This window comes from Xenopus tropicalis, chromosome 3, assembly GCF_000004195.4.
Source record: "Xenopus tropicalis strain Nigerian chromosome 3, UCB_Xtro_10.0, whole genome shotgun sequence".
NCBI classification, from domain to species: Eukaryota; Metazoa; Chordata; class Amphibia; order Anura; family Pipidae; genus Xenopus; species Xenopus tropicalis.
Genome location: NC_030679.2, coordinates 98,550,700 through 98,575,453, shown reverse-complemented (window position 1 = coordinate 98,575,453; position 24,754 = coordinate 98,550,700). Strand labels below are relative to the sequence as shown.

At 38.5% G+C, this 24,754-nt stretch overlaps 1 protein-coding gene across 2 annotated transcripts in view; it reads right to left on the bottom strand.

Annotated features, from left to right (window-relative positions):
* Positions 1–24,754, bottom strand: part of thsd4 (thrombospondin type 1 domain containing 4) — a 354,761-nt gene that overhangs the window by 78,280 nt on the left and 251,727 nt on the right. Inside the window, exon 1 of one of the 2 annotated variants that reach the window (XM_031899170.1) lies at positions 17,817–18,223. The exons of the other annotated variant lie outside the window; for it this stretch is intronic. Within the exon in view, the coding sequence (XP_031755030.1) occupies positions 17,817–17,891 (75 nt within the window). The 5' untranslated portion in view covers positions 17,892–18,223. Of the gene's footprint in view, positions 1–17,816; positions 18,224–24,754 lie in introns of those variants that run through there. 2 annotated transcript variants of the gene reach the window in all.

Genomic DNA, 24,754 nt, shown 5'->3' with positions numbered 1-24,754 from the left:
TATTAACCTGAAATGCATCCTGCATGTGAAAAAGAATGGGAAATCTCAGTAACAAGGAAAATGTACCCAAGAACATTTTAATTTCCCCTATCTATATATAGCCTTGTGTATACATGCTTCTTTACTCCAGAAAAGGCTGCTCAGAGACATTCTGATACGTGTACCCAAAGATGGATCTTACCAGTTAAGTCTCCCTTTGAACTAATTAAGAAGTACTGAATATGTCACAAGCTCAGGACCCAAATTCTAGCCCGTATCTTACCCCAGAGCTCCCCAGACACTCTCTTTCTTATCAATCTCCACTTTGGCATATTCAGAATACTGACACATATACTGTATAGCCAGTAATGGGAAGCTGTCTCTACTTTTAATAACTATTATTGTTTAGTGTTTAAAAAAAAAAAAAAAAAAAAAGTATATTCCTTAACACATATCCAAACTATGACATATTTTGAATTCAACATGGCCTGCTACATTAGACATATATCCCTTGTGTATACTGTAATACTTTATGTAAAAGCAAGCTTCTTATGGTTTTTCATAAGTCACTTATAGCTAAGTGCCTCATGTACCTAAAATAAAATTGCAGCCTTTACAATATAGTGAGTGATTTTAACTTTTGTAAAGCATGATATGCATAAGCACCTAAGGCGAAAAAAAAATCTACATAAACTTACTACACATACCCTTGTAAACATGCTAATATAACCCTGGGAGCGGTAGCTACTTAAGACATCACAGGTTAGTCAGGGAGGCACTATCCCAAGCTTATGGAATTGACTATAAAAGTAAACAGTGCTGTCTTGGCTTCCACTATCAAACTGAATATGGGAGCTTGGCAGATCAAGCCTCTTTTAGATGCATCACTGGTACATTTGCTTACTTAATTGTTAAATGAGGTCCTACCTTGAAAAATCTTCTCCTCCCCAATATTTAGCTAAATTAAAGTAGTTGCCCTAAGCTTTAGTGAGTCATTTTAAATGTAAAGGAAGTAGATATTCTCTTTGTATTTACATTACCCCATACCTCCCAACTGTCCCGATTTTCATGGGACAGTTGTGATTTTAACAGCTCAGCCAGCAGTCCCAGATTCTTACTGAAAAGTCCTTAATTTCCCTTTCATCTCCTACACGGAATGCCAAAAAAGATACAAAGTTTCTCAAACTTAATTAAACAAGTAGCTTTTGGCAGAGAGCCCAGAAAGTTAACAAGCCACACCTGCACTGAGATGCAATTGTAACTAGTAAGCTAAACAGGTTTCATGGGGGAACTGAGACTTGCAGCTTTGTTTCTGTATGGAAACAAAGAGGCTAAAGAGATGGAAGAACAGATTATAGTATGTAAAAAAACAGCCTAGGAGAATACGGAGGTTGAGGATAGGAGAAAAATAGCTTGGGAAGTGGGCCCATGAGCTAAGGTTTTCTGGTGGGCCCCTGGCCTCCCAGTCAAATGCTTCTATACATACCTAGCTATACTGTACACTCACATATATAAACTATATATACCATATATACTAAATAACTGTACTACAAGTGCAAATAATTTTCATGAGAACTGGCCACTTTTCTTATTATTGTTTTTATTTACATAATGAACATTTGGAAAGTGTTACACTCACACTCTATCAAATTTGTGTTTTATATGGTTCTCCTCCCCCTGGACTGAAGGTATTTAGCTTTACAAAAAATATATCATTCTATGCTGCAAAGAAAACGAGGTATGTTCCCCCACAGCTATATAAACCTTAGCATTTGCTTCTTGTCTTTTTTTTTTATTTAATTTTTAATCAAGTGGGAGAGACACCTCACAAAACAAGCTTGTATGGAGCTATGCATATTTACTTGAAAGAAGGCTTGTGAAAAATGAAAGTTTATTAAAGCAAACAGCTTTGGGCACAGTGGGCAGTGCACATATTCCATCTATAAACTACTGTACATGAAAGCATTTCAAGAAATTACAAAAAGTACTATTTTATTATATAATATAAGTATAATTTTTTTTCTCAACATTACAAAGTTATGCAGAGAAGTAAATACTTGCACAGTACCACATCACACAGCAGGGACATTAGACACTAGTGGTTCTGCTTACAGTAAAAGCATTGCAGTGAAAGCCTTCTGAAAACACAGGGTATTTACATGCCTTATGCTACCCTCATAGCACTGCATTGAAACCAAAAATAAGAGGCCTTAACCCTTACTTGGGAAATAATAATAACAACGCCACAGCTTCATAATTCAGAGCCATTAATCTAATTTGTACCCCTTATAAAGCCCTGCTTCAATATCTAACACTGATTATATCTAAAAGGATTGAAACAGGTGGTTTGCAAGTTTGGATTTGTTCAGAAGTCTTTATTAAATGAGAAGTATCTGCATTTCTTGCATTGTGTAGGGATTTTCAGCTTAGTTTTTTGTAGACCTTCTCACCCTAACCTTGATCGTTTTTAACCTGAAGCTTTGAAATGACATTTCCCTTGTAAGGAGCATATACCTGATATAAGGGTGGGACATGCAACATGTTCTAACTTAGCTTTCAAGAGCAAGGAATGGTTGGACTAGCTTCTTGTTTTACAGTGTAATTGGTGTAAGAAGTGTGTAAATATAATTAGAAGTTTATTAAGCATGCTTATTTGTGAAAAACAAGGCAAAGCAGATTTTGTAAGAACAAGGAAAGCCTTAAATCACTGGAGGGTGGCAATTTGGCAATTGAAGGCACACCCCACTGATTATAATCACTAACCTCAGACCTTTTAGCTGAAAAATGCACAGAACCAGGGTACTATTCTAGTGAGCATCACCATCTTGCCTACTTTCTTAGCAATCCCTTGCGGCTGCCCTGGTTGATTTCATAAAAACTGAATAAAAGTGCACTGGGAAATGTGCAACTGAGTTATAAAATAACCAAGTAATAATAAATTAGTAAATAAAGTATTTCCCAGTTGGATCTGTCCAATTATTTACGCTACTATGACATTTGTGAAAAACAACCGCAATTCCATTAATGTAAGTTCACAGTTCAGATCCAAATCTTGCCAGATAAACTTTAACAAATTAAAATGTCCACAAAAAGTTTAAAAAATGGCAGTCAGTGATAGATCACCTGACTACGGCTTAACCACAATTAGAAGGGGGAAAAATGGTAGTGGGTGTCCTTACTGTATGCCTGCAGAATTAGACTGATTCCTGGAAAACAATTTAATGTACAAGATTAATAGGCATAAAGATGTATTATTTGGCACACATAATGATAATATTATGTCTCCTCACCATAGTTTTATATTTCCCTATTTCCTTCCCTAATGTTATGCTTGTAGCTGGATTAACCTTTTTTGTCTCTGAATTTGTCAAAGGGGTTTAACTTGACAAATAATTTTTGCATGAGCTGAAATATGGAACTGTAGCTGCCACTCACTAAATTACCATTTCTATTTTACAATTCAAAAGTGACTTCTGCATAACAATGTTTAACTTACATTTCTGGAAATGATTTTACATCTTAAAGAAATCTATGCCCCCAAACAATGTAGGCCCCTATAAAAATATATTGTGTAAAACCCTGCTTCATCTAAATAAACCATTTTTATAAAAATATACTTTTTAGTAATATGTGCTATTGGGTAATCCTAAATAGATAACTGCCATTTTAAGTACTAAGTGCCGCCCTCTGGGATCATACTACTCATAGTGCACACAGAAAAACCAAGGGCACACATATACTGTATGTTAGGTCACATCAGCCAATTAATGGAAAAAGTTCTGTCTTTTTCTCCCACACTACTTCCTGTTACAGTTAGAGCTGCATTATTTCCTGTTATGTCATCTCTGAGGGAGCACCCAGCCCATAACCAAATGGTGGTTTGAGGTAATAGATGTAAAAGGGCAATATTTACTGATACAGTATATATATTTTTTTCCAGTTTTGCAAGATTCTTTAACAGGCCACTTAATATAAACTATCGTTTATAAGTACTCATTCTGGAGGTATAGTTTTCCCTTAATTCCTTGAGAAATAAATTGGGAAAGTAGTTTAATCATATTAGCACAGGCTTGGATAATATTTTCCCAACATATTGTAAATATCTAAATGTACTAGTGATAAGGTGAAACAGCACTACAATGACCACTGGCTATCAAGTATTCAGAAGCTCAATGACATGGCTGTTTGCAATCAGACTGAATATAAAAATGACAACAGAAGTGACAGTTTTGCCGATATTGTAATCATTTGTTTATCATCTAATTATGTCTGACATTTTATTCTGCAAGCTAACATATTGCACACCTGGAACACATACACAGGTTTATAAGTGTGCAGGTGCAAGATCGTACTATTTTATAAATCTAATAGAAACTGTATTGTTATGTGGTAAATTTAACAGATTGGAGCTGATTCCAGCACACTGTTACATACTGGTACTGATTTACAAGCTTCTCAGTTTTTAATCTTACTTTCTGTTTCGAGAAGCTTTAATGTTGGTTACTTAAATTACATTTAAATATATACAAACAATAATTACTTATACAGGAATATTCTATTGCACATTAAATCATTAGCCCCCAGAGCCTTTTCTTTTCTTCACTTTAACTTTCCTCACCTACTTTCTGCTTCACAGCTTTTACTTCTGTCTTCTGATTCAAGCATACTATTTATTTATTATTTATCCCAAACCTTTTAAAGTTAGGGTGGAATAGGTTCCCCTAGATAATAATTAGTAATTTGTCAACTGGTACACAGGGTTTTATTTATCTGATCAGTTTGTTATGAAAAGGTTAGGTTGATGGCATTTTTTTTTCAAGCTGGCTTATCATGTGATTATGTATTTAAAAAGGCACTAGCTGTTTCCTGCTACAGTAATCCCACTACTGGTCCTGTATTATAAACTGAGGCACCAGGCAAATGTCCATTCTATAGTCAACCCTTCTCTTTTTATTTCCGCCTGCCCTTTCTGCCTCCCTGCAGAGGAAGAGTAACCATGTTCCTCTCACACCTGCAAACAAAGACAATTTACAGATTACAATGTAAGATTTTGCATGGCTTCTCTGGCCTACTGTACAGAACTCAAGGGCTTGTTTTGGAGTTGGCCATGTCATAGATTTGTCTGGACATACAGTATAGTGGACCATGATTACTTAATTCTGAGTACATGAAGGTCTAGCATAGGCACAAGTGTTTGGCTTGTATCAGCAAAGTGATCTAAAAAGCTTAGGAGTCCTTCTTCTCCTAGATTGCAGAGATGAACATTTACTATGAACCAGAGAGAAGTAGAAATTGTATTAGGTCTTGCTATTTAAATTTTTAAATGCTGATCTGGTTCCAATATTTCCACTACAAAATGCGAACAGTTGAAGCTTATATGGGATTTAAAGCTTAAAGCTATGTCACTTGGAACACGTTCCAAAACGCTTGTATTCCAAAAAAAATGAAATAAAATGTATGCAGATTGCCTTTATTACTCTGAAGTTATTGATAGCAACTGAGACAGCATTTCAAGCCTTTGCTATATCCTTTGCCCTAATCGGATTTCAATTATCATTTTACAGATCCCATCTGTTTTAAATTCACAATGGTAAAAACAGTGCTTGGCTCATGTTCCGTAATTGTGGAGGTGGTAAAAAACAGATTGAATTTTCATAAGCTTTTAGAAAGATAAAACTGGTGCTCGTGGATACAGAACAATCTTTATTTCTTAAATGAGTTCGCAAAGTAAGATACAAAGGATGTTTCCGTTCTTTAAATTAGGTTTTTCAAGGTGTGCATTTGAGAACATCACTAAAGAAGTCACAAATAGCAGGGTACGTGTATTAAACTTTTGTATAGATCAGCAAAAAGCATAGGTTTTATCATTTACCTTTTAAAAGAATTACTTTTTTTCCAGGTAATTTTTTTAGGTTTGATACAATAATAAAAACTTAAAGACAGACAAAGTTCCATCACATTCAACCTTCCAAAATCCTCCGTGGGGTAATCCCTTGCAACATAAGCATTATGTGAGGGAAATTGTTATGTCCTGGACCCCAAAATGGTGGTTAATCCATTGACCACACACTACATGACTATACTTCATAACTACACATCTTTTTTTCTCTAGGAAAAACTGTTTGCTGTATCTATATGTAATGTTATTAGAAAACTGATTTTCACTTGATATGATCACATCATTAGTAACATATTTAAGGCTACTGACATACAAATATCCTGCAAAAGGCACAGTTAGAGGACCTTAACAGGTTATTGAAAACTTCTCTATCAGTAAATGGACAGTACATAGCATATGCTAACAGAAAAAAGGCTACATGCATGATTTTTTTTGCAATGGGACAGCACAGAATAATGAGCAAGCCAATGCACTATAAGGGTTCTCAAAAAAATATCCCTTTACCCAGCTTCTTTTAAGCAGGATGGAGAGGGGACAGTCCAAAACTGTGTGGGTGCAAATTTCCCTTCCTGTGTGGTAATGAGGGGCTTGTTTATCCATGGAACCTTATAGGGAAAACACGCCCCCTTTTTCTGACTCATTCAACTGGATTTATTTATAAAAGGTGCATAAAGACCACATGAACTTCCATAAATAAATATAAATGTATATTTTTCTACACAAACATTTCTGGTACAGGTATAGGACCCATTATCCAGAATGCTCAGGACCAAGGGTATTCCGGATAAGGGGTCTTTCCGTAATTTGGATCTCCATACCTTAAGTCTACTAAAAAACCAATAAACATTCATTAAACCCATTAGGATTGTTTTGCATCCAATAAGGATTATTTATATCTTAGTTGGGATCAATTACAGGGTACTGTTTTATTTCTACAGAGAAAAAGGAAATCAGTTTTAAAAATCTGAATTATTTGATTAAAATGGAGTCTATGGGAGACGGGCTTTCCGTAATTCGGAGCTTTCTGGATAATGGGTTTCCGGATAAGGGATCCCATACCTGTACTAGCAAATTACCAACATTCCTTAGATAGACATAATGTAATGCAACCTCACCCACACCTTGTTTCATTGTGAAGTGAGGGATTCTGGGACTCAGAGGCAGGCCAAGCAGACTGGGCACCCCAGACAACCTGGACGGCCACCTCGCTCCTGCACCCACCCCTCCCCTGTGCGCATATGAACAAGGGCACGTGACTTTGCAGGGGGGTACTTCGCTATGAGAAGTACCGGCAGGGGCAAGGGCACATGGACTAGAGGTAGGCAGAAGAGGTACCTATGTGGTACCCCCCCCATCTTTGTGCCCTAGACAGGTTCCTTTTCTGCCTACCTCTAGTTCCGGCCCTGCTGAGACTTGAAGTCCCTCTGCTTTCTTAGAATCAGTGCACCATCACCTATGCAAACTCGCAGAATCCATCACTTCACAATGGAGCATGATGGTGTTACACTGCTTAAGGGGGAAGGGGAACTGGTGCCTGTGAGCACAGACTATCACGGGTCCCCTAAAAAATAAATGTATATTTATTATAATATATATATTATAATTTTTAGTTCAGTGTTTATGCTAGCTTTCTACATAAGGCTAACTGAATCAGTTTATGCCAAAAAGGGAAGGTGTATTTTCTCTTTAAACAGTCTCCATAAACTGAGATTGGAGGTTTAATAAACCCATTTCTCTCAGGTTGGACCACAGGGGAGTGGCTAATAGGTAGGAGCTAATGTGCTCTATAACCCAGGTAGTAAATGAAGTTGGCTTGATAGGAGGCACTAGACATGTTGTATGAGACAAAAATGATTTAATAAGAAAAATAAGGGACAACTTAGAGGATACAGAGCATGGTTAAAGATAAACACAGCTCCATATACCAGGCCAATGGTCAGAGGCAGGTAAAAGGTCTAGGCCAGCAGCAAGCAAGAAGAGTCCAATAAACAAGCTGAGGTCTGGGCAGGCTGAAGACAAGGAGAAATCTGAAGAACAGGCTAAGGTCAATACCAGGAGATCAAAACTCAAAACAGGCAGGGAACAGGACATGGACTCAGGAACCGAGCAGGAGACTAGGGAATTCAGAAACAGAGCAGGGATCAGGTAAGGATAAAACAACCCACCACAAGGAGCAGGCTTAGAAAGCCCCTTAATTACATGATCATTGGCACATGTTATCAACGAGGTAGGCAAAGGGAAAGAAGACACATAGAAGGATAAGTGAATTACTACAGCAGGACAGACCAGCACTAACTCTAACAGCCCCCAGTGGCTTGACAGGGCAGTGCAGGTAATGTTTTCTTTTCCTCACTGGAATTTTCTTGAGTCTGAAAGGACCTGAGATCAAAGTTTTAGGGTTGTTAGGGGCAGATTTATCAAAATGTGCATTTTGAGCTGAATACATAAAAACTCATCCACATTCTATTCATTCATTTATCAAAAGGTGGATTGTAACTTTTTTCATATTTTTTTATCACATTTTGATAAATTTGATGCATTTAGAAAAAAACATGTTTTCCCATGACACTATTCCTTTAAGAGGGAAAAGGTAGAGCTTCCATATATACCACATCTCTAGTACTAAACCACAGCAAGGCATAGAAGGTTTAATGCACCTGACACTACTTTATTTAGTAAATATTGTAGGGGATCAGAGAACCCTTCCCCCTGTTCTGCCTGTCACATCATTCAGCCCAGTTACAGGCAGAGGAATAGGAGGGAGAAAAGGAGGATCCAGGGAGTGCCTGGCTTTGGAGCCAAAACCAAGGGCGGGGCCAGAAGGTTATAAGAGATCCCTAACTCCGGATCCAGACAGAATGATAGAAATTGTCCAGGAGATCAGACAGGCTGCATCTTCATCCTTTGTGGACCTTGGCCAGGAAGAAAGAGTCCCAGCTGTACAAGTAGAGCCCCATCCTGTTCCCTGCCAAGCTGCTAGAGATCCAGGAGGTGACTGGTGCCACTTTGGAGAGTGTATGAGCTGCCTGTGAATTCCAGTGTGTCTGCCTCTGAGAGCCCCATGGTGAGTGACCCCCCCAAGGGAGTATATTGCAAGGCTACAAGTGTGGGGTGTCACTGTGTGAGGACAGGTTTTGTTCATGTACCTGCTACGTGGGAGCAACTACTAAATCCAAGCAGTGGTACTTTGGGGCAGGTAGCGCTACCAGGGGTATAAGAACTCTTGGGAAGGGACATTCTGCATTGAACTGAATTATTAATCCCACCCAGAGTTGAGGGACTGTTATATCAAAAGGACTGTGCTAGTTAGTGTATTATCTGCTAGAGAGACAGATAGGTCCCCAGTGCAGGATTTGATGTTTGTATTAGATGCCTGTTGCATTTTTCACTTTTATATAAAGTTTATCTTTGTTGCAAACGTGTGTGATTTTTCCTAGTGGAATTCCCTCGAGGAGTGCTCCTCAGTGTCCACTAGGTGGAGGCACTGCTCTGTAAATCGCAGTTCCCAGTATCCTTCTATGCAAGAGGAACTCAGCCATCTCCTGAATTAAGCAATTAAATACAGCCCAAAGAAGAGTGTAACACAGTTTCTGTAGAGTATGCCAAGAATGGGTTACACTATTATTAACAATAACTTATAAAGTGCCAACATACTCTGCAGCACTGTACAAAAGAAAGGCATGTACAATACCAGAATTGTGCAAATGCTGACAGGTACATGAGGTAAACAGGACCCTGCTCATTACAGTTTACCATATAAAGTTTTATTACCTAATAAAACCTGCACGGGAATAAAAGATGACATTTCATTGGGACATCCTGGAATGTTTATGGCCCCCATTTTTTGGAGTCCGATAATATGTTTACTGCTGAAAAAAAAATAATCTTTCTTAAAGTCCCTACTGCCAATTATATTAGTGGAAATGTAATTTTAACTTTGGTTTTCTTCAGAACCAAAGAGCATCAGATTTATGTCTTTTACTCTCCACTTCAACTCACAATTGCACCAGAATAAAATATAACCAGAACCATAGTATCTGCAGTTAAAGGGGTGGTTCACCTTTAAGCTAACTTTTAGTATGTAATAGAATGACCAATTCTAAGCAACTTTTAAACTGGTCTTCATTATTTATTATAGTTATTATGTGCCTTCTTCTTGCAACTCTTTGCATTTTTTAAATGGGGGTCACTGACCTCAGCAGCCAAAAAATGATTGCTCTGTGAGGCTACAGTTGTGTTGTTGCCACTTTTTGTAACTTTCTTTTCTATTCAGGCCCTCTCCTATTCATGTAACGGGTCTCTCATCCAAACCACTCCCCGATTGCCAAAGTAACTTGGACCCTAGCAACCACATAGCAACCAAATAGCTGAAACCCCAAATGGACAGCTCCTGAACTGAAAAAAACTACAAATAATAAAAAATTAAGTCCAATTGCAAATATTACTCTCTACATTACACAAAATTAACCTAAAGGTGAGCAACAATGGCAATTTACATTACATAGCCTGTCATATAGACAATTTCATTCTGCTGAAAGTTCCTTTTCTACATGGAGCGCACAGTTGGACAGTAAACATTAGCTGTATGAGCAGAGTATTTCTTGCTAAATTGCAAGCATGTGTAAAATAATTGAGCGTGCCCACATTTGTAGGCACACTTTCCAAACAAGTAGTTTTTGATAATCCATGTACAGAAGTGCATTTAGAAAAGAGCCAGGCATTTAGCCAAGTGTCAGGAGGTCACTTGTGATGCCGGGGTGTTGCTAAAGTGGCGAGAGTTTACGATGAAAGCAGCGGCAGCTAAGAAACCACCTGCAGCCATCAAATCATTCTCTCCCGGGCAGCCAGCTGAAGAGTTAAACAGTTCCTTGTGAAACAAAAGAGGAAAGCCATATAAAAACATGAAGTAACTGCATTGTGACTGTTTTACTCATACTGGCAAAATGCACATTTCCAGGAGAGGTTTGATTTCAGCTCTCCCTTTTTATCTTTCATCCCCTTGTATGTTGAGAAATACTGACCAGCGGAAATTATAACAAATGTGTCTTACAGGTTCCACCCATGTTACACTCAGAAACAGTTTTCTGGATGAGGACACTTATAATTAGTACAGTACCACAGCCACAATGTTTGTTAGATGTATCTGCAAAGGGGACCAAGTCAGCTTCAGACAAAAAGTGCATATTCTGACACAACTTGAAACACTGCTTTGTATAGGCTTAGCAATAAAAGACACAGACAATATAAATAGGATGCCCATCAACTTTGCACTTTAGCATGCTGCAATGTTGCCCATTCCTCTTGGCAGAATCAGGCTGACTATGGTATGTCAGTGAAGGGCAAAATTCAAGGAGGGCAGCAATCACATAAGCAACTGTGAACTGACAAATCAGGTCAGAATTTGCAAATTTTGCAAAGTTATATTTCCCAGTCCCCACAACCATCAGAACATATTTTAAAGGAATACTGTCATGGGAAAACATGTTTTTTCAAAATGCATCAGTTAAAAGAGCTTATCAACAGAATCCTGCATTGAAATCCATTCTTCAAAAACACAAACGGAATTTTTTATATTTAATTCTAAAATTTCCCAGGGTGCCACAGTCATGTGCTCTGATAAACTTCAGTCACATTTTACTGCTGAGCTGCAAGTTGGAGTGATTTCACCTCTCTCCCAGCAGCCGATCAGCAGAACAATGGGAAGGGAGCAAGATAGCAGCTCCCAGTAGATATCAGAATAGCACTCAATAGTAAGAAATCCAAGTCCGATTTGGGACTCCTCCATGTACATGGGAGTAGGAAAAACAATACGTTACCTGAAAGCAGTTCTAATGTGTAGCACTGGCTCTTTCTGAAAGCTCAGACTCAGGCACAATGCACTGAGATGGCTGCCTACACACCAATATTACAACTAAAAAAATACATTTGTTGGTTCAAGAATAAAATTTTAAATGGTAGATTTAATTATTTGCTATATAAACAGTGTAATTTAGAAATAAAAGAGTGCATCATAAAAATCATGACAGAATCACTTTAATGCCAAAAAAACCTTGAAGAAAAAAATATTTAGGTGTTGTATGAAAGTCCTGTTACAGGCAATAAACAAATTATTGTTAATTCATAAGCTTCACGCAAGCACTTTGAGCACATACTTGAACATAGTTAAACACTGAAAGGTCTTTTTGGTTAAGCCGTTTGGTCTAAGATAAATAAACATTTGGCAAAGGAGAAATTAAACCTGGCATATATTTTAAAGCAGCTAGTTTACTTTTATAGTGATGGGATAACCTATAAAATGTCAATGTCTTTCATCAAGCCCCCACTAGCTGTACTGTACAGCCTTTTACTTTAATACAAAGATGCCAAACTGCAGAACAACAGAGTAACAAGGCGTTGAATAGAGAGGACCAAAACATATGTGATATTTGCCATCATGCTAAGTGGAAAGGTCATGGTGCAAAACAGTAGCAAAGTGAACCTTCAACAAAACAGGTGCAAATGCATTTTTTAAACACAGAGAAATAATTAAATGCATGAAATTTTAATCAGAAAATTGCATTTTTCTTTGTTGCCCTTACATTTCTTATTAATTTATTGATTCTTATATATGTTTTTTTTAAGCACTTTGGAGTTCAAATGTATATAGCCGCAGGTTACCAAAATATAAGCATGGATAAAGGTGCTAACAAAGGACTTCACGTTTAACTCCACAATAAGTAGTCCATGTGCCTCAGACCCTCAACTATGGAACCGAAAATCTTATGAAACTTATGGAATATGCAAAAGTCAAATAAAGTAATAGAACATCTCTAACATAGCTTTATGTGTTTTGTGCTAATAGCCAAGAATTAGACTAGCCAAACTCAAGAGACTGTCATGGATGGGACCATGCTGTTGTTCTTGTATGCTCTAATGGGGAATGATCAGAGTTCTTTATATGTGGATACCAAAAAAGTATGCAAAATCATGGGAAAATTTGCAAAATAGTAAAATTTCAACAAAATTTCTCCAAATGCATTAGAGTTAATGGGTGTCTTTCACCATTTTTTTCTAGTGAAACAAAATAGATGTCAATTGTGAATCTATATCAGGCTAAAAAATATGTTCATCCCTAGTAAAGAATACTGAATATGTGGATAGACTTTTTAAAAAGAGACCAATTAGTTGCTTCCTGTGATGTTACAGGTTTAACAATTCAGGTTTTCCCAAAACAATCCACAGGTCAGTTTCAGACGTACCTGAATTTCTAGGTAACCCAATGTCGTGCAAAAACTGTGCAAAAACTGTGTGCCACTTACTCAGGGCCAATTAAAACCACATGACTGTAAAGGAGACAAATCATGCTATCACTCCTATAAGTTATTGCACTGGGGCACATTTATGTCTGTATTATTAGATGAGTTGATTTTCTGTTTCCCATACAGAGTAAAGGTAGCCATACACGCTAAGATCTAATTCAGTCGTTTGGCCCCAGGGTATAGGTGTCTATCGGTTCGGGGACCACATCAACAATCTGATTTTCAATCCTGCCCGATTGATATCTGGCCAATTTGAGGCCAGATCTTGGTCGGGCAGGCTTGTTGTTAGTGCCCATATACGGGCCGATAAGCTGCCGAAACGGTCTAAGTGACCGACATCGGCAGCTAGAATCGGCCCGTGTATGGCCACTTTAAAGGAGAAGGAAAGTAATTTTGTCATTTTACTGCCACGTTAGTGCCACCTAGAACGCTATATTTATTCAGCAGAAGCTCCCTCTGATAGCAGCTGCCATTTACCTTGGTCTTGGTAGCTTCCTGCTGCAGTTATAGCCATTGGAGAGGACTGTGAGTTCTTATGCATTGTTATGGGAGGGGGGAGCAGGAGAAGGGAGGGGGTGAGGGAGAGAGGAAAGAACTGAGCAGACTCAAGCCCCAAACTTGAAGGAGCCCTAAAAGATTGGATATCTGATACCGAAGAACATGTTCCCAAAAACAAGAAAACAAGACAAGAAATCCTGTGTTTCTTTTGATAGAGAACTCAGTGCAGCGTTTCTATGAGTGCTTATGGCTGTATTTACATAGATCTTTCTGATAAAGCTTTACCATCCTTCTTTAAGTACTGTACATAGACTGGGGAGCAGAAAGATGCGTATATGCAAGTGAGGCTGTAAACACTACAAGGTAAGCATTACAGACTGTAGGTAAAATAACATACATGCCTACTAGACACTTACTGCGACGATTCGTCTAAGGTACCGAGGGCCAGAATTTTCTGGCCTACATGGTGGAAGGCCAATAATGGAAGATTTGACCAGTCCCCCTTTTTTAAACCCCCACGCACTTCAAACCACACTGATGTTATCACAAGAGCTTTAAAGACCATACCCACATTATTGGTGGTAGCACAGCAAAAACCCAAATGGTTGGTGCTCATTGTAGGGATATCACCATTCATCCATATGTGAAAGAATTATATTAAGTCATATTAAGACATACTGTACTCTCAAATCCATATGCCTCCCCTGTGGATAGCACAGCAACCCCCATAACATAATTACACACCTTAGTGACCATATAATGACTATTTCCAAATGCTAACAAACTCCCAAAACAAACCCCTGCCATATTCAACTCTCACAGGCAGCATAGGGCAGGCAGAGTATGACACACACAGGCAGCATAGGGCAGGCAGAGTATGGCACACACAGGCAGGGTAGGGCAGGCAGAGTATGGCACACACAGGACGCATAGGGCAGGCAAAGTACTGCTTGTGTGTGCCATACTCTGCCTCCCCTACCCTACCTGTGTGTGCCATATTCTGCCTGCCCTACCCTGCCTGTGAGCCATATTCTGCCTACCCTAGGCTGCCTGTGTGCCATACTCTGCCTTCCCTAGGCTGCTTTTGTGCCATACTATGCCTGCTCTAGGCTGCCTGTGTGTCATACTCTGCCTGCCCTAGGCTGCCTGTGTGTCATACTCTGCCTGCCCTACCCTGTCTGTGTGCCATACTCTGCCTGCCCTATGCTGCCTGTGTGCCATACTATGCCTGCCCTACCCTGCCTATGTGTGTGCCATACTCTGCCTGCCCTACCCTGCCTATGTGTGTGCCATACTCTGCCTGCCCTACCCTGCCTGTGTGCCATACTCTGCCTGACTCTATGCTGCCTGTGTGTGCCATACTTTCCATGCCCTACCCTGCCTGTGTGTGCCATACTTTCCCTGCCCTACCCATGTGTGCCATACTCTGCTTGTCATACCCTACCTGTGTGTGCCATACTCTGCCTGCCCTATGCTGCCTGTGTGTGCCATACATTCCCTGCTCTACCCTGCCTATGTGTGTGCCATACTCTGCCTGCCCTACCCTGCCTATTTGTGTGCCATACTCTGCCTGCCATATGCTACCTGTGTGTGCCATATTCTGACTGCTCTATCCTAACTGTGTATACCATACTCTGCCTGCCCTACCCTACCTATGCACTGCTCCTACAGTCTGTCTGAGGTGTGAACAGGTGAACAATGCGGGTGCTTACAGTCTGATCCTGGGGTGTGAACAATGCAGGGGTGAACCTTGCAGGGACTAAAAGGCGTGAACAGTACAGGGGATTACATATTTAAACAATACAGGGGTTTACAGCCTAAATCTGAGGTGTGAACAATGCAGGGGGACAGTTAATCTCAGTACTGATACCATTTAAATCTTACACAAAGGTAAGCAGTCACAGCAGCCAGTCAGGTGGGGGCCACACAAAGAAGGGCCGCAGGCCGCCAGTTGGACAGCACTGGTCTATAAGCATAGCCTGAGAAAATGTTTTTTCCCAAGGGACAATTAGAATGCAAGTGACAGTTAATCAGACAGAGTTTTGTGGACTGCAATGCTACTTAAAGGTCCAAACCTTAGGCCTAGCTAGTAATATAGTGCAGATACAATCAAGAAATAAATAGAAGATGTGAATATTTTCAAAGCTTCTGTCATTCTGCACTCCATTCGCACCTAGCAAAAAAAACATTAAGTGAACTTTATCCGAAGTCTTAAAGCGCCTTCTCTTTATTATACTGTGAGTGGGCTGAAATACAAAAAAGCCATATCTCAAAGTGCCACTAATGCCTTTCCTTTACTTGACCTTCTTCTGGGTCACAAAACTTCAGAGCCAGATGTATCTGATTGCCTTCCATATCAAAGAGCAGAATTTCAGAATAGTCGGAGGAATGATATTCATGAGATTCCAGACACCCTTGTTTTCCTACAGAAGGTCATGTGTTGGCATATTAACAGGCATTAGGTTTTCATTTGCTTCACCAGTAGTTTTCTGTTTACCCTTGAGCATGGAACAAGCTTGCAGTACTCAGTATGTTTCTTCATAGAGCAGATGGTACTACCAGGAAATCAATAAATATATTTGCGTAACTACAACTATAGGTTGGCTAAGTGTAGAGGGAACTGTCACCACTGCACTCTCATAAACAAAAATGAACAATGTAACATTTATAAAAATGTGCAATTGCACCAGTTATGCTTGCTTTGAAACAAATTGCATGTGTGCATGTAATCACACTCAAGGCTTTATTCATGCTAATGCATTTAACACCAGTTATGAATAAGTACATTTAAAAGCCAAAAGGCAGCCCTGCGAGTAGGCAAGTTCTACTCCTTCTACAGCTCTAAGAATGGAGAAGCACATGATAAAATGTTACCCGAGTTCTACATGTACATGTTATGGGACATCCAGCTGATAGGTTTAATACCAGAGCATTTCTGCACAACTACCTTACACAAAGAAGCTGAAAATCAGTTTGTTCCATGAAGTTTAGCCTTGCCTTACTGACAGAAATATAATATCCTTGGGGGCCAATTACCACAGAGGCTGCTGAGGTGTGAATCCAGCAAAGCACCCCCTACCAGAAACACAAAGACTATGACTTAAAGAATACTATGTAGGTTAATGTTGTAGCTACTTATAAATGAGAATACTCCACTTTAAACTTTGCAGCCCCCCCTGCTTTAAAACATTATTGTAAATACAATGTCTTACAAAGGCCTCTGTGCACACCTCACTCTTGACAAGTTTTCAGTATGGTCATATGATGTATGTCCCACGTGGCTATACTGTTAGAATATACTCAGGCACAGTGTTGCTGCCTCCTAGCCTCACCAGCCATGTATACATTAACATACATTTACAATAGGCTTTGTAGGTGCTGTAGCTGGACACCCCTAGCCATGCATTCCTTAGGGTTCCAACCACAAATTAACTTAATTGCATGTCACTAGGTCAGTCCATTTAGCCCTATGTAGAATTTACAATGTATGACTAGTATGTGTTCCTTGGATAGCATGTTTCAACAAAAGTAATCTTTTTCATTTAACACAGGGAGGTAAAAACTGCAGCCCTCCAGCTGTTGCTGGATACTGGATTGTTGCAGCTTCCCCAGGTTGGACATCCCTGACCTAACTGCAACTAAAATTAAGCAAAACCACCTTGTTAACATCAACTAAGGTTAAGGTGCGAGATTTGGAAAGCAAAGTAAACTCTCCAGCTACTGTTCTTCTCAAGTTGCCATTGGCTCCCACTGCTGTACATTAGCAAAACTCAGAATGACAAGCTTTTTATAGGCTTATTGCTTCCACAACAGTTGCTCTGCCACTACTTTTATTTCAAACTTTACGTGATAAACAACATGTTTGTCTATACACTATTGCATGGAAAACGTGTAACCTAATAAAACATACTTGAATTTTGTAACAAACTTTTAGGCAAAGTCTTCTATCAATCTGTCAACCCATGCTAGCTGACAGTTGAGTTAAGATTTCAAGTAATCAAAGAAACATCCTGGAAAGCATACCTTGCCCATGTACTTAGAACAACTAATTCAGAACAACTAATTCCCTTTACATGCTGTGGGATGATCTCTTTATCAGTATACAACAAGAGAAATGCTCTTATTTAGAGATGGTGTCTTACCTCAGCCCCAGGTCTTGCTGGTGTTGCTCCTTGAAAATAGAGGAAAGTTACGATAAGGGAGCTGACAAACATCATTATCAAGTCAATGTCAGAAACTATCCTAGAGGAAAGAAAATCCTTCTGCCAAGTACTAACAGCTAACAGATGCACTTGTGCCTGAATAGCTCTGCGAGGCAGTTACGCTCTGCACTGAACTTTCTCTCTCCCTCTCCTTCTCTCTGTAGCTCTTTGACTACAAGAAGCTTTGCTTTCAGCCACGGCTCTGAAGACAACTGGAAAACTGATCCCCTCATGTAATGACTTCTCCCTGCTAGGGGAGGGGGAAGGAGACAGCAATGAGCTAGGGGCTGTAGTTCATATAAAGCAAAGAAGGGGAGGGGCACAAGTGGTCCATGCCAGTTCATGCATCTGCTACTGCTAAAAGGTAACTTGTAACGGTACAAGCACAGCCTGTCAGTGTGGTGTGCTCACAGCCCAAAAGGTCTGCCCAATATGCACGTGATCTCTATATGAGGCTTCAAACGACAGCAGCTAAGACAGGATCTCATTATTAGCAAAAACATCCAGTAGCACACTGAAGTTGCAAGCCGTGTAAAAAAGTGTTTTATTTGCCCAAGTACATACAAAAGAGCAATGTTTTGTGCCCCTCCGGACCCTTTCTCAAGAAAACTGCATACATCAGGGCTCATCATTATGGCAGCTCTTTACATTCACTTATAACAAACTTACAATAATTTACTCATAAGAGCTTACAATCTAAAGGGGTGTCAAACATGTGACATACCAGCTGTTAAATATTTATATATTTATAACTAAATATTTAAGGACATGTCAATCCAAAGAATATTTTTTGCCTAATAAAAGAAAACATATTTCTAAGCAACTTTTCAACATGAATTTATTAAAGCTTTTACATGGTTTAAAACTTATTTGTAAATGTAATTGCTATTGAAAGCAGCATTTGCTGAACTCCTGGTTGGTTCTTTTTAAACAATGTTGCAAATGCCAGTCTCCTCCAGCAAGTCAGGTCTGTCAGTCTGCTGACTTGTCTGGCTCAACAGTCTGAGCCACCAGGGCTGAGAATAGAAAAGGACAAACACTGCTTTTAATAGCAATAATATATACAAATAACTTAAAAACCATTACATATTTGTAACAAATGTATATTGCAAATTAGGCAAAAAGAAAAATGTTTTTTGGGGTTAACATGTCATTTAACATATAAATTGTACTGTCTCTAGAACCTCTAAGAGTTGGACTGATTGTCATAAATATTAAAGACAACACCGGTACTAATGGTCACTTGTGGAATTACTGCAGAGCATTCTTTCCCATTCTGATACCATGTAGCATCAGTCCATCAGTCCCAAAAACACTTTGGTTCCATTGCTAAACATGGATACATTACATACAGTAGGTAGCACTCAAAGCTCAGAGCAAAGACCCTGCATTATTATGTACCTGTAAGTGGCCATACCCAGCATATGTCATTACTCTGAAATCAAATACAATCAACTCTAAAAACGCTTTATAGTCCTGCATAATGTGAAAGATGGAAGAATCTGGACCACATCGCTCCCTTGGCACTATCATGCAAGCTGTAACCCATTTTGTTTGTTGTACCCTTTTCTGCCTACTACATATGTATGTTTCCCTTTTTCTAATTAAAACTGACATAACATGACCCCACTCATTATAAAATGAATCATCAATCCTTACACATGCATAACTGTGACATTTAACATCACATTGTTTATTAGCGTCATCATTCCCTACAACTTGATCTATTTCTGAGTGTAATAGCAGCCATAAATGGATCCCAGCTCTTGCTCAATGTGCTCTAGTAATAAACTGTTTTTTCATTGCTGTGTCGCCCAGTATATTCTGTGCAGGAGCCAGTTGTGTCGAACCTATTCCTGTGGGACTGAATTCCTTACTAAATGATGAAACATGTGGATCAACTTTTGCAACTGTATTACTGTTCATTTCGTTCAACTGCCCCATACATTTTAACAGGTATGGAATCTATTACTTGGATATCTGTTATACAGAATGCTCTGAAAAGTAATAATGCCATTTCCCACAATGTATTCATTAAAAAAGCTATTCTTTATTCTTGACCTATTCTTTGTATCTCTATAATAAGACAATTCCTTATATATGATGTTGAACTAGCATAAATTCACATTGAAGACAAAACCACTGTAAAGCAACTGGTAAATGTGTTTAAATGAGAGCTAAAAAAAGCCTTTCTGAAACAAAAATGCCAGTGCAAGATTTTTGATTTTCTAATTGTCTACATAGCATCAAATGTACCTTTCACGTGATAGAATATAGCATACATACAAAATGCAGATCTAATGCTATAAACATACTAACATTTGAATTTGAAATGATATGCTCAAAATGTTCTACATTTTCTAATACAGATGAATTGGTGCCACAAGTACACCATTCCAGAGCAATGTAATTAACTTGAATGCCTGTTCTAATTTACTAGTCTGGTACAGATTTAACTTGCACAAATGAATCGGCTTTCCAAAAGGCAAAATATAATGCATGTAAAGTGCAAGATTAATGATATGGCCAAATCAGCGAGTGCTTCATCTTACTGGTTATGGATCACCCACAGTTACTACCAGATTCTTTATAAAATGAGGCAATGAATGATTTAAATTAAGTTAAATGATACTTTTTCTTAACTCCAGCTTTGGCCTGTTGTTTCAGTTGAAACTGACTGGTGGGATACACAAACACCAGGAGAAAAACGTTTGAAGAACTAGTAAGGAATACGTTTCTCCTTCCGGTCCAGCTCCTGTATTCCCTGCACACAATGCAGATTGTGCCCCTTTTCCGCAACTCTGTTCAGCAGATGTAAATTTCATTACAGACACAATAGCTGAACAGACATTGAAATGTGAGAGAAACTAAAGAGCTTTTCTCCGATACATTGGCTTAATTAAAACAAGATATGACAGCAGAAGAAATTACAGTTGCTTTTCACAAATCAATAATAATTCCACATAGGTCAATTCTGGTTGTGAATTTAAAGGAATACTGTCATGGGAAAACATGTTTTTTTCAAAACGCAAACGTTAATAGAGCTTCTCCGGCAGAATCCTGCACTGAAATCTGTTTTTCAAAAGCACAAATAGATATTTTTAGATTTAATTTTGAAATTTTCATGGTGCTAGCTATATTCTTCATTTCCAAGGGTGCCACAGCCATGTGACCTGTGCTGTGATAAACTTCAGTCACACTTTACTGCTGAGCTGAAAGTTGGAGTGATATCCCCCCCACCCTAGCAGCTGATCAGCAGAACAAAGGGAAAGGGAACAAGATAGCAGCTCCCAGTAGATATCAGAATAACACTCAATAGTAAGAAATCCAAGTCCGGCTTGGAACTCCAGTTACATGGGAGTAGGAGAAACTATAAGTTACCTGAAAGCAGTTCTAATGTGTAGCGCTGGCTCTTCCTGAAAGCTCAGACTCAGGCACAATGCACTATCCCTTTAAAGGAGAAGGAAAGGCTAATAAAGGCTAATAAAGAGTTAATCTCAAGCTGCAGGCAGTTCAGTTTAACCTTCAGTTATCTCAATAGTGCCATTAAGTCTCCCCATATTTCACCTGTTCAGATGATCAGAAGCCAAACAGGAAGAAAAAATGCTGAGCTGTGTAAAGAAAGTTCCCATAATGCCTCGTGTCCACAGACACCCAGACCAAGGGGTATATTTATCATGTTGTGTAAAAAGTGGAGTAAAGCATTACTGGTGATCTTACCCAGAGCAACCAATCAGCAATTAGAGTTTAACAGTTAGAAAATCAAATCAAAGCATCTGATTGGCTGCTATATACAACATCAACGGTGATGTTTTACTCCACTTTTTATACAGCATGATAAATATACCCCTATGTGTACATGCTCAGTTAGTTAGACTATGGGGCAGATTTACTAATCCACGAATCCCGAAAGGGAAAAAATTGTATTGGAAACGAAAATTTAGCAACTTTTTCATCGCCGTTGTGATTTTTCATATTTGTCGTGACTTTTTCGTTGCCGCCACAACTTTATCGTATTTGCATGACTAATTCGTCGCCGTCGCAAATTTTTCATATTGAGCAATAGTGAACGGCGGAAAAACCAGTCCAATTTTTTGCGACGGCGACGAAAAAGTCGTGGTGGCGCCGAAAAAATTCCAGGACATACGCAAAAATACCGATCATAACAAAAAAACTGCATTCAGACACCTTCGGACCGTTTGTGGATTAGTAAATCTCAAAGCTCAGATCCACATTCCTAAGGAGCAGGAGAGAGGAGACAGCAGAGAGCTGCATGTCTCAGGCACATGAATTACAGACACAAGAAATCTTTTCACAGAGAAGTCAGTGCAGCATTTCTATGAGTGCTTATGGCTGTATTTACATAGACCTTTCTGATAAAGCTTACTTAGTTTTTACCTTTCTTTCTTTCTCCTTTAAAGAGAAAGGGTGACCTTCCAGTTATTCCTAGTAAGGTGGACTTTGGCCCACAGTAACCAGTAGCACACAGCATGCGTCAGTTTTCAAGGTGAAGATCCTTAAGAAGGCAGGAAATCCTTCAGTTGCAGCAGCTGTGTCTTTCACCAAGAAAGGGATTTTCATAGAATTCTATTTTCTATGTTCTGTAAACACAATTCACATTTCTATATGTGCTTAGGACAGAATACCAGAAATTGCATTTAAAACTAAATTTATACACTATTTTTAAACTAAATTTATGCTCTTCTGTCATCTCAGCCATCATATGTATATTTAAACATATATTCAATAACACATATTTGAAAATTACAGTTTTTTTTCACATATTCCACTGCTAAAACTCTACAGGCTAGGAACAGACTCCTTAGCCAGTCACACACAATACTCTCTCTAAGAGGCTTTATGGATCCTAATTTGCTACAGTTCCCTTGGGTTTAATATACCTGTGTTCAAATATTTTTACTAACTAAAATACTGAATACAAGCAGGCACCACAGTGGAACACTATACATCACCATATTTAATACACCATATACTATGTGCACAAAATGTGTGCCAAGGACTACAAGAAATTGCCTCTCAGCCCACTCCCCACCCTTAAATACAAATATGACATAATCTGCTGGAATATTCTGGAAGCTTGATTTGGTCATCATCTATGGTAGATAATAAAGGTATAACCTGGTATAACTTGTATTTAAAACAGTGGCCTATTATTGAGCTCAATTCCCTTAGCACACAGGGGAAGAGTATTATCTATCTCAGTATTATTTAGCCATTTCTGTTAGCTTGTTAGACAAGAGATTTGCAATGATAAACAAAAATCAAATCTGCACCAAATATTTTATTTCTTGCTCCTGTAAACACTTATTGAAATAAAGTAAAACGAAAGCTTCTTACCCCATTTATTGTTCTGCTTAAGTGATTCAAGGCCTTGGTTTTAGTTTAGAATAGATTGTTGTTTACTTCACATTTAAGATGCCTTCTTTAATCTGCCTTCATTAATCTGCACTTTAAATGGATACATTTTCTAATATATCTCCATTTCAAAGTCAACCAAACACTGAGGTGTCTTGAAGAACAAAGGATACCTAGCATTATGGTAGTACAATCTGCAACAGCATTACTTATTATATTATGGCAAAAAAGAAACACTGTAGTAAGAAGAAGCACACCACGTAGGTAAGGCAAAAAAAAGAATAATAATTCCTGTTTGTATAAAGATGTATTGCATGCATCCCAACTGAACTTCCTGGATTGATAATTTGTTTCATATGATATATATATATATATTGTTAGATTTGGGCTTAAACATCCTAAACACATGCAGCTGTTCATCAAAAAATCATTTTTCATACAGTAAGACGAGGTTACTGTTTTTCTCTTACATAGAAACATTAACATTTTGGCCCTAACTGCTATTATGAAGACCACCTGTTGGTTGTAATGAAAGTCCACTCTTGTTGCTAATGGAACAGCCTGTGAACTACAAATCATTTGATGATGCTATACAGCTTATTAAATAGATCTCAGTTGCCAAGAGGTATATGGAGACTATACAAAGAAACCCCCTTACAAATATACCTAAAGTTGGTTAATGTTATTGCACTGAATTTCAAAGGTCAGTTGTGACCAGGACACTATTTCGTTTGTTCTTGCCCTGTTTTTTTGTTTCTTCCAGGTACTCTCATTTCCTCAAACACCAAATATACAGTTTAATTCAGAAGTGTGTGTGTTACAGATCTTAGTTTGTGAGCTCTTCTTCCATCAGCAGATACAATTTTATTAACTGCAATCTATTTATATTTTCTTTATTCTCTATCTATGATATAGATGTCTCTGAACAAAATATTACTGCATATAATTAATTACACAGGATGGCCACCTGGACTCCTAGAAAAATGAACTTTACCTTCAAGTTTAAGATGAGATTTTATAGAATTTTCTAGCTTCATTTTCTAGCTTCTGTGCCTGTTTAGAAGTCACTTAAAAAGAATGATCCATTCTTGGTGTTAAAAGTGATTGGTTAGCAGACATAAATTGTAGGCAATTTATAGAGTGAAGAGGTCTCTGAAACATGCAATATGGTTCACATTGTGCCAGAGATTTTTCTAGAAAGCAGCGCATCTTATGAATTTGATTAGTTTTTAAAAGCATGGATCTTTATCTGAACATGTAGCATAGAAAGTAACAGGAGCTATGGGTACTTTGGCCTAGTGTTCATTTAAAAGAAATGTTGCAATTTCCACATTAGCAATGCTCATGCCTCCCAACTGTTGCGATTTTCACAGGACAGTCTCTCTTTTAACAGCTGAACCAGCAGTCCTGAATTATTACTGAAAAGTCCCTCATTTCCCTTTGATCCCTGCACTGAACCTAAAAAAGATACAACCTTAGTTAAACAGTAGCTTTTGGCAGAG